General features: G+C 38.0%; 1 protein-coding gene across 1 annotated transcript; it reads left to right on the plus strand.

Moving 5' to 3' along the window:
- The first annotated feature begins 1,567 nt into the window (after positions 1 to 1,567).
- Positions 1,568 to 15,647, plus strand: ctss2.1 (cathepsin S, ortholog2, tandem duplicate 1). The gene is made up of 8 exons (XM_022213159.2): positions 1,568 to 1,683; positions 5,436 to 5,560; positions 5,674 to 5,796; positions 8,301 to 8,453; positions 9,571 to 9,795; positions 13,095 to 13,260; positions 13,498 to 13,600; positions 14,265 to 15,647. The coding sequence occupies exons 1-8, from the start codon at positions 1,671 to 1,673 to the stop codon at positions 14,362 to 14,364; spliced, it is 1,008 nt and encodes a 335-aa protein (XP_022068851.2). The 5' UTR covers positions 1,568 to 1,670; the 3' UTR covers positions 14,365 to 15,647.
- The last annotated feature ends 86 nt before the right edge of the window (positions 15,648 to 15,733 follow it).

The following is a 15,733-nucleotide window of genomic DNA, read 5'->3' on the forward strand; positions in this document are numbered from 1 at the left end:
TTCAAGAAACCCAGCCTAGTGCTCAAAACTTTGACCCAAACCTCAAAACACCCCGTATCTCAATCTGTTCAAGTCTGCGCCAGACCAAGCTCAATCCACAAAAATCTCACCCTACAACCCAAAGGACCCAAAGAGATCTGCTGCCAACTTTTCAGTGTCACAAACCACAGGACAAAGCAGAGGTCTTGTGTCCATACACTACTGACCATGCAGTTTTTTGTTGTTGTTGTTTTACCTAAACCTACTAAACTTAATTCTGAGACTATTCTCTGATCAGCATTTAGACCTTAAAATCACATTTACTTCCTTACATTCCTGCTATTCCGAGTTTGATTACAGAGGTCAGATTTAGACTGGAAATTGTTTAAGTATGCTCCACCTTAATAACGTGGGACGGTCCTCCTCCCCAGAACAAGTACAAAAAGTGTCTTAATATATTGCTGTTTGCTGTGGAGATCTCTGACCTTTGCATGCTTATAAGGACATCTGCCAATGCTTGAATAAAATACCAGAGAGACATTGCTAAGTTGCATCGTTTGTTGACAAAATTTCGCCGCAGGGTTTATTTATGTACTTCGTAAATTTGAAGTCAGTGGGCAACTGCAAATGTTCTACTGTATCATCTATCTATCTATCTATCTATCTATCTATCTATCTATCTATCTATCTATCTATCTATCTATCTATCTATCTATCCTATTAAGTTTATACCTGTCATACAGCACAGAATATACAGTAGTATGTGTACTTCGTACTACACAAATCTTTACAAAGCAAGTAGTATGGCTTAAAAAAAGTACAACTTCAATGTTGAAGTCTTTTATTCTGCGATCAGTCATTCAACAATAGACTGCAAGTACACAAAGTGACCTCCTCACCTTTCAACTAGAACTCCTACCGGGTCAAATATTCCTCTTGACCTACACTTCAGTCCACAACCACAAAGCAACAGACTGGATTTCCAACATTTGAGCAGTGCTCCCCATTTTCGTGACCTCCTTGACCTTTCCTATTCCACCGCCATCAAACCAAAATGCCGAGTTCTGCGCAATAAATACCAAAATCTAATGAGAAGATTGCCATTATATTCATTTTCCCCAGAGAAGAAGAGCAGTGTTTTCCATTTTCTTTTTCTCACAGCCTCCGGGCAAGTCAGGAGATGCCTCATATGCCACACAAAGATAGTCTCATATTCTCACTGGCTGCCATGAAGAGTGCAGTCCTGAATGGTAAATGCTCCTGTCAGTGATTTTTTTTTCTCAGTTTCCACCTGCATTGTGATATGTAATTCAAATCCTTGCCTCTAGAGGCTATTAGTGGGACATGTGTAAAACATTTCCATCACATTTTTGTGTTGTTGTGTGTTTTTAAAAAAAGCAAAATAAGATAACTTGTCTGTGTTATATTATCATGTTACAAGTAGTCCAGTTACTAGGCTTTAATGTTATTAAAAATACACATAAACAGCTTGCTTTCTTTCTTTCTTTCTTTCTTTCTTTCTTTCTTTCTTTCTTTCTTTCTTCACTTTTTGAGGTAATTACCACACGCACGAACGTGATGCAGCTTTCTGTTTCCTAAGAGGAAGAAGTCCGACAGACCATGTGACACTTTCTTCATAAATACCAAACCAGGAAAGCATTAGCCAGACCAGGTTGAACGCGGAAGGCGCGATGACTGATCAAGGCAAGTAAAACGCTTTTCATCAACACATTTACACCAAAATCAACTCATGTAAGACGAGTCGATACATAAATTAATCGTGAGTTTGCTTTTACTTTCGTTTCTGTGTTGTTCGAAGAGCTGCCTTTGTTTCAGGTCGCAGGTGTGTTGATCCGCACCCCAAAGAATCTCTGTAATGTTATTATAACGTTGTTTTACTAAGGTGAAGTACGACTATGTTGGTTAACAATGACTTAGGGTCGATCAAATTCATGAAATACACTGTCAATGTAGCCTCAAAATATTAGAATAATTTAAAGGGTTGTGCAGTGTAGTTAAGCTGTGGGATTTGTGTAGTATTCCTGTTAAAAGCCTTTATCGATAGCATGATATAGATGATATTCTTATTAATATTTATGAAATTGGTAATTAGATAGACCAGACAACCAGTTGAGGTGTTTGTCTTTGGATCAAGTTCAACATTACTTGGCTAGAAATCCAACTCTCACTACTGAAAGTCACTGAAAGTCTACAGTTTCAAATTCTGATGAGAAGTCCTTCACTAACGTTTAAGATTGAGAGTATGAATTTAGCAGTGTTAGAAAGTAACTAAGTACATTTGCTTGAGTACTGTTCTTGAGCTTTTTATGCTGCTTTATACCTCCACTGCACTACAAATCAGAAGGAAATTTTCTACTTTGTACTTGATCTCTTTGTTTATTTACCTTCTTTATTTATGTTTAAGTTAAAAAAATTTCCAACAATAGGTTATATAACAAGCTAGAAAAATACAGCACCTTGTTAAAGACTGACGCTTTTTTTTTTTGGCTTCTGTATTCCAAAAACAGGGTGTGGTAAAGCTCATATTTCAGAGTCACTGATCGCTCCACTGAATACATAATTTTCCCTTGAAACTTTTTACATGGTTTCATTTCAGTAAATGTCCAAGTAACCCAACATGTTACCAAAGATCAAGGCTTGGAGAAAAAGTCCACAAACTGCTTTGTGTCAGAATTTTGTGTTTTCTTCTCCCTTTAATCGTTTTAAGTGCTCAGATTTACCTGCTTTCCCTGCACAGAAAACTGTAGTTTAACTCAACCTGCAGCAGCTTCAACAGTAACATGCTGCTGATGACATGCTGATGCTTCACTATGAATAACCTAATGCCATATAAAATAGTGCATCAGTTAGAGGGACAAAATCAGCACTTCTTTCTTCATCATCCGCTAGTAGGTGAGGTGTTTCCATGGCAGACCTGAATCCTGAACATGGAAACTGAAACCTAACTAACCTGACTTTCATGGCTGCTGCTTTCTTCCATAAATAAATGCTGGTTCTGTCAATTCTGGCACCAAAGTCTGTCTGTTGTTGATGCCTGGTGATATGCACTGTACTTCTTGTTTGTTCATTAGTTTCACTTCTGGTCTTGTGACAGTTGTGTCATTTAGGGATTGATGTCCAATAATCAGCTTAAAATTTGAGGAAGTGATACTTATGTTGCTCGTGAGATATGTCGAAACAACAGTTTTTAATAGTCTGTTGTGCATTGTCAGAATATTTGGACCACCTCAGTCAGAGCACCTGACCTGACTGTTCCTAAAAAAAAACAAAAAAAAAAACTGTTTTGTTGCTAAATAAATGCTAAATAAAAACAGCACATTTTCAGCTTGTTATGCTTCATCTGGTAATTGACCGGTCAGTTGTAAGAAAATTATACCTCCAAAATTTTGATAATTTTGAAGTAGTTTTTCAAGCAAAAACAATTAATATTTGGTATTTAAAGGGTCATAAATATAACAATCAACTTTTTCAATATTGTTATTATCTTTTTAAAAACAAATAATTAATCTAATAAATATTCAACAGATATTGGTAGCATAATTTCTGAACAGATAAATATATGTGCCTGTTAAACTAGATTGAGGGCATGGGATGAAAATAAAGTACTGGGCTGTATCCTCGGGGCTGCCTGTTAAAATGTAACATTGTATTACTGTAAAACTCATTTTATCAGGGTTTTGTCAACAACGGCAACAGAAAACGCATGCTAGGATCTGATAACACTGTCGTTCCTACTGTTGCAAAATGTTGTGAAAATCACATGAGGGTAACAAATCAGCTTGACTCGCTTGTGTCTTTGCTAAAGTTAATATACTCATGGTGGGAAAAACCTATATTTGTATGAAATAGTAACTTTTTAAAACTCAGCATCTCCCATTGGAGTTCATCTCAACTTCTGTCCTGCAGCTGAAAACCAAATGTCTAGACACATGCAAGTACTTTTCATATTCACTTTCCTGAGAAACTTTTCAGTTTATACAGCTCGGTGCATGCAGTTTAGTAGGTATATATTTATTGTCCTCTCTAAAGTAAAAAAAAAATGCACAAGATGTTCTGGGCGAAACTGTGCCCTCTATTCTTGAGTTTTGTGCCCTACTGGTTGTTTTCATTTTGTGCTGGTATGTGTTTTACTTTTTACTCCTTTCAGTGTGATGCCAGCTATTTCTTTAACATGTCCGTATGTGTAAACAGAGAAGTGAACATAAAAGTAAAATACTTGCATCCTGGTGTAAAATCCCACCTGTTTATTACCCTGCTAAAGACAATTACACATGTCCCACATTTTAACCTCGTGCTTTTAAAAACTGAAGTGAAATAGGACTACGTGTTGTTATTCCTGCTCATCTGTTGTTAAACTGACTTGCAGGGGTAACACCTGCAGCCCATTTATGAAAACCACTTCCTTGTCTTACATCAGCAGTTAAAAAAATGTTTTGTTCCTCATGAAGTCAACTCTCTGAGTGCTGTACAGTAGATTTCTGCACTGTACAACAGCCTGGGACTATATAATAATAATAATAATAATGGATTAGATTTATATAGCGCTTTTCTAGGCACTCAAAGCGCTTATGACTGTATTTTATTGTTCTGTCTTCTTATTTGTTACCGTATTTATTCTTTGGCACCTCTCTGCTGACTCATGAAAAGGTAATAACCAAACTAACCAAACCTGAATAGCCTAGCACTGAGAATCCATTAGTAATACTCCTGACTATCCAGAATTATGAGTTTTAACGTTGGATTCTGTCAAGTAACTTGGACACAGCTTTGTAGGTTATTCCTAAAAAGTGAACAGAAGTCAAGTGAAAGGTAAACCTCTGAAACAGAGTAGCAATTTTAAAGCATTTATCTGGATTAGCTAGTTAGCTAAGTTGTTAGCTGTAAGGCAGCTAACCTAACTGACCTGTACACTGAACTACACGATTGCCTAATTATACATAATTAGTTATCCACAGTTAATATGGCTAATAGTTTTAAAACTTTAAAACTTTGTGGCTAATTCTGGATCCAATAAACATTTTTGTGAGAATGCAAACATCCAGTTGAATATATCCAGAGATGACTATAAGCAAACCCATCGGATAGTATGTTGAATTCTGACAATCATGAAATCAGTGTCAAGGTCTTTTGTGAACAAACAATAAATTGAATTGTGCTCATATTTTCAGAAACTAATCTTTGCTTTCTTTGTTTTTGTTTCTTTTGCTGATTCTTCTGCCAACATTCAATGCAGCTCTGAAAATATTTTGCCGTATCTAATGTCACAGTCTCACAGAAGTTGCTTTTGTGTGTGGTTTCTCTGAAGTGAAAACCATTTGTCTGTTTATGACTCCAAGCGATCTCTACCACGCAGATTGTTTTGCCAGCATCCGTCTCGTGAAAGTTTAGATGACATCCTGTCTTCTCATGTGGCCCGGGTCTCTGTGTGTTTGCAGGCCTGATGTTGGGGAGCCTGCTGCTCATCTCCCTGTTTGTCGGGGCAGCAGCCACGTTTGACAGCAGACTGGACCTCCACTGGGAGCTGTGGAAGAAGACGCACGACAAGAAGTACAAAAATGATGTATGTAATTAAGAAAAAAATATATATATATATATATATGGAAGGATTTTCTATTTCTGTAAGGTATAACTTAAATTGACCTTTTGCACTTTTCTCTCTGTATTTGTGTTGAGGCGGAGGATGACCAACGCAGGGATTTGTGGGAGAAGAACCTGATGCTTATTAGCCAGCACAACCTTGAGGCCTCGATGGGGCTTCATACCTACGAATTGGCCATGAACCACATGGGAGACCTGGTGAGACTCTTTTATTGATTTATGATTATCATTTTTATCTATTATTGACCATAGGCTTGATGATATTGAGAGCTTAGCTTAGCTGAATACAGACTAGATGGAGTAGAATTCGACTGAATTTAGAAGCTGAACAGCTAATTTTTATAAGTGTGGCTGCGGATGTTTTTACATGTGATTTGTTACTGGCAAGGTAGTAGGCAACTAAACCCTCAAGGCCTCCTAAAGGTTCTGTTTTAGTTGTCTGCCACTAGCTTCAGGGTCAGTGAGGTTAGATTTGGAGTTGCTTGTTGAATTGAAACCTTAAGAGTTGGCCTTTTGTGTGTGAAAAAGAATCGCACTCTTAAAATGAGGACCTTGAAGTCAGTGTCTCTTTATTCAGGAAGTGCACAGAATCTCACACAACGCCGGGTTATAGGAAAGGAGCACTCCTAACAGCAGGGATGACAATATTCATAAATTTGTATCGCATTGTTTTGCTACTTGTAAGTTCTATCTGTTCGGAATAGTTAGTCTGTTTTTCTGCCACGAGATAGAAGCACAACATCTTCTATTTATCTATCATAGGAGTGTAACTCTTCCTGCCCAAAATCCTGGGAGTGTGTCTCTCTCCTGTCAGCCCACCTGCACACATTAATTTTCTGCACTTTCACACAGATATTTAACCTCTAGAAGAATAGGTCATACAATCCTTAATATTTTTATTTTATTATTTTATTAATATTTGTATTTTACTCTGAAAGCACAAGGTCCAAGCCACCAAAGGTTCTTTGTTTTGAGGCTTTAAGAAGCCCCTAACAAATGTGCTCTTTCCTTCTGTTTAAGTAACATTCTTTGAAAACAACAGTGCCAGGCTACTTTGTGACATTTCAGCACTTCTTTAAAAAAAAGTAGAAAATGCGAAATTGTGACCCATTTTTTTAAAATGTCTGTCTTCAGTAGGAACCAACAGACTTGGTGTTGAGAGAAGCTGGAGACCCTGTTAGATGTAACGAATGTGTTAACATTGTAACTAAATAATATAATGAGAAAATAAATTACCATGACTTCAAATTAACCTCATGCAAAATGTAAATGAGCCAATGTTGCTGCTGAGCGCAGGGTTTTATCTTCTCACCCTTTGGCTCTTCCAACTTACATTTTCTGGGAAGCAGTTGTTTCTCGGCTCTGGCCTTTGAGGCTTAACTAAAGTAATGAGATGATTTCTGCTCTCAGTTTGACCAGCGATCAAGCTCACTAGAGTGTTTTATCCACACTTGTAGTCAGCTTCCCACAGTTCATTCTGGCTCTAGATTAATGAATGACTAAAGCACATACCGGAATGATAACCAAGTGGTGTCTGGTCTGTGTCCTTTAACCTGCCTCATCTCAGTCTGTTTTGGAGATTTTTTTAAATCAAGAACTCAAGTGGAAGCAAACTGAGCTGTGACTTAGCTAGCACAGTTCAGAGACCAGAAGGTGAAACTGTTAAAAAATGATAATAATAATGAAACTGGTTTGCCTGGTTGGCTTCATTTTCCTTACTCTGTGTACCAAAGATCTTATCTGGGGCATTGAAATGCTCATAAAATTCCGATGTAGGAGTTATTTATATACTTATAATCTCATGGAACATCTTCGATAATAAAACTGAATGCGACTGTTATCTTTTCAATTGCTCTTTACCCCTTTTCGCATTAAAAGGAGGAGCATCACGAGTAAAGTCCTCATAATTATGACACACTTATTCCTGGATAGAAGTACATTAAAATTACATTCAAATCTTCATTCATTTATTTAAATTTTATTTCGTGTTCACTGGAGAACATATGGCGTTCTTGAAGTAAACTCGAAGGCTTGGTTCAATACTTCCATTCCTTAGGGGTTGTTTTTATGACTGTTTAATGAATCAAATTACAATATTCATTCTTATTTTCTATCAGCAGTAGGACTGTATAGTTTTTTCACTATAAATGGCTCAAAGTGATTGCTGCATTTGAGAGGCGCAAAACTTCACGAAACATCGAAGTCATAAAATCAAAACACTGAGCTGAAAGATGGTAAAGTGTTCTGTAGAGCTGGGTGGAGCCGTTGGTGATACTTCTCTGTTGGTTCATTACACAATACATGGACGCATGATCCTTTGATACCATAAAAACATTGAACAGTGAAGCCTTAACTGAAAAATGTGACGTGTTTGCAAAGTTAAATGTGTTTAGGATGATGGGAATTATTCAAGGGAATTATTCATTTAGCACTTTTCAGAATAGAATAAACAATGTCATTCGAGGTATTTTTAATATTTAAGAGCAAGAAATTGAATTGCAAGAGCAAAAACAACACAAGAAAGCAACATCGAAGCATTCATTACTAAAAGTGAAATGTCTGACTTCACACGTCTTTCTTTTCTACAAAAAAAAGCAACATAAATATAGCTTTATTTTAATAGCATTCTTAGTAAATTTCTGGCCCTTGAAATGGATCTCAGTTGCTGATCTTTTTAATACTTGTTACCTCCTTCCTTATAGACACAAGAGGAGATCTTGCAGTCGTTTGCCACACTCACTCCTCCCACTGACATCCAGAGGGCGCCATCTCTCTTCAAAGGAGCGTCAGGAGTCGACGTTCCAGACAGCATGGACTGGAGAGAGAGGGGCTGTGTCACAAGCGTCAAGATGCAGGTAAAAGAAAAGAGCACAAACTCGCTGGGGTTCTGTCAGTCTTTCGGTTAACTCGACATACGAACCTTCTCTGGATTAATTAGTGTTAGTGGTGGAAGCAGAAACATCTCGTGTCGTAGTGGAGTCAACACTGTCATTGTTCTTTCATTTCAACCTTTCGTCCTGTTCCTTATTCTTTGAATCAGTTCATGTTTTTCACAGGATGTTGTCACCACAATAATGTTTCTATTACATCCCCTTTTCCACAGAGGACTGGCGACATCAGTGTCAAATGCATTCAAACCTCAAAAGCTAACTCGCCATCTCACAACAGTTAGTTATAAATGTTCTCATTTTAAAATCCGACTTTTGGAAATTACGTCATTAACAAGTTTCTTAGTGAGACCCGAGTTGTAAGAGCTTGTCCTTGAAAGTAAATTTGCATTTTTCCTTAAATAGATTTGCCTGGCAAAAGAAGTGAAAAATCTCCATCTGTAGATTGTTTACTGAGAAAGAGAGAAATTCAGACCCAACTTATTACAAACTTGTGTTGTGCAGATGAGTATCATTCAACTAGAGACATACAAGTATTGATTTTGGCATTCCTTCTATTCTGTGCAACATGTTAAACGTAATTGACAAACAAAACATTTTCTCAAACAGTCAGTGCAGTTCTTTAACCTCTTAAACTGTGCTGGACCCTGCTGGCTCCATCTTTACAATCTCGTGTTGTGCTGCCAAACATGGAAATGTGTATAAAATGATACACGAGACAAATGGACAATTTCCATTTTGATATACTGCGGCTGTGGGAACTCTGTTGGACTGGAATAGTTCACACAGTATTTGCTTGACATAATAATAGTGTGGCATTGGTTAATTATGAGTGTAGTAATACAGAAAAAAAAGCAGTTGTTTCTAGTACAGCTTTACCTACTTCTAAAAATGCATGGAGAAAGAAAGGATTGTCAAAAGTCTAACAACAATAGCAGTATAAAGAACACCTTTAATGTCAGACTGCAATATGTATGATAAAATGAAAACGTGCTTCGCCTGACTTTAAAGCTAACAACATGGATATTTTAAAGAATACTGAGAATATGACGCATATGTTTGTTTTGGATTTTGTGTAATCTAGGGTGCCTGTGGCTCCTGCTGGGCCTTCAGTGCTGCAGGGGCCCTGGAGGGTCAGTTGGCCAAGACAACAGGGAAGTTGGTGGACCTCAGTCCTCAAAATCTGGTGGACTGCTCCGGCAAATATGGCAACCACGGCTGTAACGGAGGCATAATGCACAAAGCCTTCCAATACGTCATTGACAACCAGGGCATCGACTCTGACGCTTCATACCCCTACACAGGACGTGTGAGTATTTCAACACCAGGAACAGCCAGTCGTACGGCACACCTTTTTGCATCTGCATCCTAAACCAAGTGCATTATGTTTCTTGACAAAACTGGGATTGCAGCACTTTGAAATATACAAAAAAGTAAAAGAAACCAGAATTTACACAGCTCAGTTTCACAGTCAAAAGTGAAATCCTCCCGCTTTGACTAAGCAAGCATCCTCAGGTGTGTAAGAAGATTCACAACAGGTGTGAGGAGGTATTTAAGGGAGCAGTGTAGGAGCTGATGTGGGCTTTCTAAACAAATGGCCAAAGTCAACTGACCAGATGAGGTCAAATAATCTCAAACTGTTGTTGAGAAAAAGCATGGGGGTATAAATGGGCAAATGTAACATATGTAGCATTTTGTTATGCACACTATCACTATCTGTGATGCAGTGTACCCATAAAAACTAAATGCTACAGCTTCTGCTTAACTATGGCACAGGGGTTGTTGGGGTTATGGACAGGCAGAGCTTTATGGAAAGAAGTCTGAATAATTAAGTAACTGTTCTGCAGCTTTTCCTTGTAGAACAAGATCTTCATCAGTAAATAAAATTGGTACAATTTGCACTGTTCTTATGGGATTTTTTTTGTTCTGAAGGTTCCAAGGATATCACTAATAAGTGAACATTGTGGTAACATTGGGCCTCGTTCATGAAGCGTTCTTAAGAACAAATCTGTTCTTAGAGCCTTTTTAAGAAGATTTTTGGCATTCACGAACGTGTTCTTAACTGACCTGTTCTTAAAAGTAAGAACAAATTCTAAGAACACTCAGGAGGACTCTTACACAGAAAAAATCTGTTCTTTTAGAATTTTGTTACAGTCAAAACTGATCCAAAAATTTGAATTTCTTTCTTAAAATGATTCAAATATTACCACAAATTATTTAATTTAAAACTAGATTTATTCAAGTGTATTTTAGTGATCAATGGTTTTATAGTTCAGTGCCAGTTAAACTCAAAATCAGATTTTCGATCTGAAGCTGCACTTGGTCACATTAACGTGTTTGGAGGTACAAGCGCAATGACCACTACGACGTGCACGCGCAATAACTATTGCAACGTGCGCACGTAATATCCACCACGCGGACCGCTGCCACGTGCACACGCCCCGGTGTGCACGCGCGCGCTGACCGGGGAGACAAGGCGGACATGGCCTGGGCAGTTTTACCTGTCACTGCAGCAGAGGCAGAGGGTGTTTTATTACGACACACACCCTTTCTGAGTATAAAAGTTTAGCTGTCTCAGGTCAGACTTTATTGGCTGTTTGAAGCTCTGTCATCTGCAGAAATGACCATCACTCTGGTGGGCGGAGTTTCACCTGCACTCCAGTGCTCACGTGTCTCAAACACGCTCTTGCTGCTGCCTTATAAGGAAGTTTAGAGAGTGTACCTTTTACATTTACAAGTCAATACAATGTAAATGTCATGTTAATGAGAGGGGAGGGTGTTCGTAGAGACTGTTCTTGAATCCAGCGCATCTCCCTCCTAAGAACAGATTTGGCTTGTCAAGAACGCTTCGTGAATCCAACGTACTTTTCTCTTGGGAGTTCTTAAAGCCGTTCTTACGAACGCTTTTCTACGAATGCGTTCATGAATGACGCCCATTCTTCCCTCAGTTTTCATGGACATTACTTCTTGGCTACGTTACACACTATTCATTCCGAAAATAAAATGAAATTTTGTGACACTTAGTAGAAAAATGGACTGTAGCCAAGGAGAAAGCCTATTAAATTTTGGTGCAGATCCGAATGACTTTCTTAACAAAGAAAACGTTTTTTAAAAGGCAGAGATAGGGCAGTGGCCCTGGTGGAGAATATGGTCTCTGAGTGCCCTTTTAGTTTCTCCTGTGACCCACAATGTGAGTTTGAGTGTGGACTTGTTTTAGGACTGCTCACTGATTCTGCATTCTGTTTTGCTTATATTCCTTTCCTTCTAACTTTGTATTTAGAAATGTCAGGGTTTGCACTAGATGGGTAATATTTTTTGTTAAAATGGAGACGAAATCACAGGTTCAAGTTTCCATCCATCATCTTAACACGGCTTAGTCCTCTATAAGGGTGCAGCTGAAGTCCATCCCAGCCAACTTAAGGCGAGTACATCCTGGACAGGTTGCTTGTCTATCACAGGGCTATGCATAGTTACAGACAACCAAGCACACTCACATTCGCACCTATGGACTAGTAAGTTGCAACTGCAACATTAGATTAAAAAATGCTGCTTTAATGTTGTTTGGTTTGAAAAACTTGTCTGTAATGTTGTTCATCTTTGTGCTTTCTCCACACACTTGATTGAGGACAGAGTATTATTTTTGTTCTTTCTGGCTTGCTGCTTTCCAAGTTTACATATTCTACTACAGTGCTCGTTTTTGATGAACAGATCTTGGGCATCCAATGCAAACATGGGTTTACATTGAAGCGATTCCTGTGTGAGACAACAATGTGGGTGTATGAACAGCAGCACCAAGTTAAGTCCGACCCTTCAGGCTGGAGACAGCAACACTCTTCTCACTTGTTTGTGGTCTGCTGTTAATGTCTCTTTGGAGCAACAATAAATTAATCGGAGCGGACAACGTGTTTGTCCTCCAGGCTTCATCTGGTTCGTTGTTGTTTGTGTGGAGGAGGAGGGCATTTCTGTTCCAGCCTTCGCAAAGATATTGTGGTTTTAATTCAGCCAAAAATGAATAAAGACTCTATTGGGGATGTGAAATCGTCTCTTCTGTCATGTGACACTGACATTCAGCTTCCAGGAAAATTCTGAAGAGACTAAAGGAGTTGATATTTTTCAGACTTGGACATCATCCAAACTAGCATAATGTTAAGGGAGTCTGTTTGACAAAGTTTTTTTTGAGAAACATCTAGTCCCATATAAATTATGTCAGCTCATATTCTGAAATCAGTTACAATATCACCCAAAAGTGCCAGATATTTGCTAAGATGCCCACAAAATTCCCAGTGGTAGCTGCTCATAATTTCCCCTTCAATACACTAGGAAGTACTACAACAAACTCAGGGAGTTTATTATTTGAAAATATTTTTGATGATTATTTTTTATTTATTTCAGTTACAATACAATAATTTCATTTTGTGAGTGCAGAAAAAAATATATTAATTCTTTACTTTAATTACAAGATTATACCTAATCAAGTTAATTTTTAACTTTGTTTTTGCCTAGTTCAGGTCTGCCTGAGGGCAACTTTGTCATATTGCAGCACAAAAAACTTTTAGAAATTGTTTTCTCTAACAGATCCTTCAACCCCATTTTGTCCTGTAACTTCAGCAACAACAGTGCCGCTACGACCCCAAGTACCGTGCCGCCAACTGCTCCCGGTACAGCTTTCTGCCTGAAGGGGACGAGGGGGCACTGAAGGAGGCGATCGCCACCATCGGACCCATTTCAGTCGCGATTGATGCCACACGGCCCAGATTTACTTTCTACAGGAGCGGTAAAGTCACACATCATCAGCTACACGGACTATCTTTATCATTTTTCTAATCAAAACAGAAAGGTACAAAAATAATTTTAAAAACTTGAAGGGGTTGGGTGAGTTTTTCTTTTTACATGTGTTTATTAGATAACCTCAAATTTTCATTCCTCCTCATATGTTTGAATAAAGTGCAATTAAAAAACAACAACAACATGAGTATAATGAGATGAATTTGTATTTTATATTTTATTTCAGGAGTGTATGATGACCCATCCTGCTCCCAGGACGTGAACCACGGGGTGTTGGCTGTGGGCTACGGCACTCTGAACGGAAACGACTACTGGCTGATAAAGAACAGGTGAGACATTTTCACTGCTCCAACTTCCCTTAAACCCCATCCGGCCCACAGATGTGTGTGTATATAATACGTGATGAGGAAGAATAGACAGGCTATTCTTCCTCTATCACACACTCTGGCTAATCAGGAGGACAAACAAGAAGTGAAACAGGAAGGTCTGAACTGTGCAGAAAAGTACATTTATCAATAAGCAAAAAGCAGTTGTTACGTGCTGTTCAGACTTTTGGAATTTTGCTGACATGAGTGCAGCGGTTAACTTAAAATTCCACAAACTTCTCTAGCTACCAGTAATCCAGACAGTTGGTCTGGTCTCACAAAATGATTTGCCTGTAATGGAGAAGTTTCATTAGTTATCACATAATGCATGAAAAACATAATTTTTGTAACCATTCTAGAAGAGAAATAGATTTTTCCATAAATATTCCCCTCTATTCATATCAATGCATCGAAATATACTAATAAGAGGTGATTAGCATTATTGAAACTAAGGGGAAAAAAAGTACAATTTTTGTGATTGTTCTGCTTTAAACACATCGATGATTTTCTTGGTAATGTTTTTAATACATGGCAGCTACATTTACTGATGATTAATTTCTCCATAAATCTTCTGCTATGCCTACAGTCATGTTTTTTCTTTTTGTTCTTTTTCGTTTTTCTAAACCAGCTGGGGAGCTAAATTCGGGGATAAGGGCTTCATCCGAATGGCACGCAACAAGAACGACCAGTGTGGCATCGCTCTGTATGGTTGCTATCCAATAATGTAGCTGCAGATGAGATGTGAACTGAGTTTGTTGCAAAATTAATAATGCAAAATCCTTTACGTTCATTTTTATTCTAAATTTTTAAATACGAAATTTTAAAGCAGCACTGCTGGTGCCTCTCTATAAACTCATATCACGAGGTGAAATTAGATTTTTCTCTCTATGTAATCTTAGACTTTGTTTGTCTTGTAAGACTGTGTTCGTGTTTGTGTCAGATTGTGTGTGTCTTTACTAAAGAGACAGATGCACTCTTTGCTGAGGATTAGGGATACATGGCAAGTTTGGATTTGTCTGTTTACCAATCAGTCCTATGTCAACATTTAAGTACAAAGAAGCTGCAATGAAAGTGAGAATCTGATTTTACTAGTTTTAGGTTTGTCTGTTAAACCTGCCATAAAAACTGTCTGAAAGGATCCCATTGACTCTTTGGGAAATTGGCTTGTTGGTCAATTTAGCTTTTACATGTTACGACAGAAGGAAGGCTAAAATCAATACTAGTGTCTCTGGTAAATATCCTGTGAACATGCTGATGTGATAGCAAACTTTGTACTAGCTGCCTGTAGGCAAGCAGCATCGTCTTGTGTAAGAAGAAAAATATTTTTAGTATGTTTTTATTTTCTCTTATCCAACAACTTTTCCACAGAGTCCATAGAGATCTTTTAAGGAATAGTTCAGCATTCGCTTGGTACGTGCAGAGTTGAGGGGAGGAGATGGAACTATACAGTCAGCAGCTAGCTGGTTAAGCTTAGAACTGAGAGCAGAAGCAGGGACGTCAGCCCAAGGGTAAAGAAAAAATCTGCCTGTCCAATGAAGTGTAAAAACAAGAAGTCATGATTTTATTCCAAGTTAAGTGCTGGACCATTTTTTGACTTGGTGCAGGGACCTTTAGAGGTTACCTTTGGAAAGCTGATCAACTGCTTTGCTGTAGATTTACCATAGCATACAGATATGAGCGTGGCATTGATATTCTTACTTGACTCTCTGCACAAAAGTGAATGAAAGTGTTTCCCGAAATGTAGAGCTATTGTTTGCAAAGCTGGCTTCATATCCAGGAAAGAATAAAACTGGTGAAGCATTTGATTAATTTTTATTGGTTAAATGTGGCCGCTTCCAGTCGTGGTCCATCATTAGAAACACTTATTGCTTAGACAAGGATGGTTCAACATGAAAATCTTCACATATTTGTTATTTTTTTCAAATGTGTAAGATATCCACTACCATGTAAAATCAAGTTTATCTAAAACATCTGCATTAATGAGAAAATTAAACTAGATCTAAGATTTAAATGTCTCAGTGTGTTAAAAGAAGCATATGCTATATATATATATATATATATATATATATATATATATGTGTGTATGTGTGTGTGTGT

Source organism: Acanthochromis polyacanthus, chromosome 12, assembly GCF_021347895.1.
Source record: "Acanthochromis polyacanthus isolate Apoly-LR-REF ecotype Palm Island chromosome 12, KAUST_Apoly_ChrSc, whole genome shotgun sequence".
Classification (NCBI taxonomy): domain Eukaryota; kingdom Metazoa; phylum Chordata; class Actinopteri; family Pomacentridae; genus Acanthochromis; species Acanthochromis polyacanthus.

What these genes read in the sequence shown, in the direction of transcription:
- ctss2.1 (XM_022213159.2), top strand. An exon ending in CATACCCCTACACAGGACGT is followed by an intron (nt 9,796 to 13,094) that starts GTGAGTATTTCA and finishes CTGTAACTTCAG; the next exon opens with CAACAACAGTGCCGCTACGA. An exon ending in ATTTACTTTCTACAGGAGCG is followed by an intron (nt 13,261 to 13,497) that starts GTAAAGTCACAC and finishes ATTTTATTTCAG; the next exon opens with GAGTGTATGATGACCCATCC.